At 60.0% G+C, this 487-nt stretch overlaps 1 protein-coding gene across 1 annotated transcript in view; it reads right to left on the reverse strand.

Annotated features, from left to right (window-relative positions):
• The window catches only part of LOC104514665 (beta-1,4-N-acetylgalactosaminyltransferase 3-like), a gene marked incomplete at its 5' end in the record, with an annotated part of 13,854 nt that overhangs the window by 3,958 nt on the left and 9,409 nt on the right, over positions 1 to 487 (reverse strand). Inside the window, 1 exon segment of the mRNA XM_010158409.1 lies at positions 255 to 487. This exon segment is cut by the window's right edge and continues 8 nt beyond it. Coding sequence (XP_010156711.1) covers positions 255 to 487 — 233 coding nt within the window.

A 487-nucleotide genomic window follows, 5' to 3' on the forward strand; every position in this document is an offset into this window, starting at 1 on the left:
ACCTGGACCAAAGGGCCCAGGAATCAGTGTGGGTTCTTTCACAGTGCATGACGGGAGTTTTCTTTGAGCTGTCAAGCCGTGGGAGTATGTGCCCTGTCATATTTCTGAGGGGGTTTAACTTGGACAGAACAGAAATTGGAAGTGACCCAGGTAAGACGGTTGAGGCCGGCCCAAACGCACTGTTGAGAATGGCCCTCATGAGAGCCACCCACCGCGCCATCCTCCCCTGTCCCAGGGAGGCAGGTCCCCCTTACCTGGCACCACGAAGTGAACCACAGCACGGTGGTTCCAGGAAAAGCCCTGGGGCCAGCACAGCTCTGGCTCACTCGCCACAGCCATCAAGTGCCGCCGCCGACCCCACGCCAGGTTCCTCATCTTCCTCTCCTCCTCATCATCACCGCCAACGCCCTGCCAGCCCCGAGCAAAGACGTACTCGGAGAAGCGGACGAGCCGCTCTCCCTGCTCCAGCAACTCCAGCTCCAGCAGG

This window comes from Eurypyga helias, unplaced genomic scaffold (assembly GCF_000690775.1).
Source record: "Eurypyga helias isolate BGI_N326 unplaced genomic scaffold, ASM69077v1 scaffold18979, whole genome shotgun sequence".
Lineage (NCBI taxonomy): Eukaryota > Metazoa > Chordata > Aves > Eurypygiformes > Eurypygidae > Eurypyga > Eurypyga helias.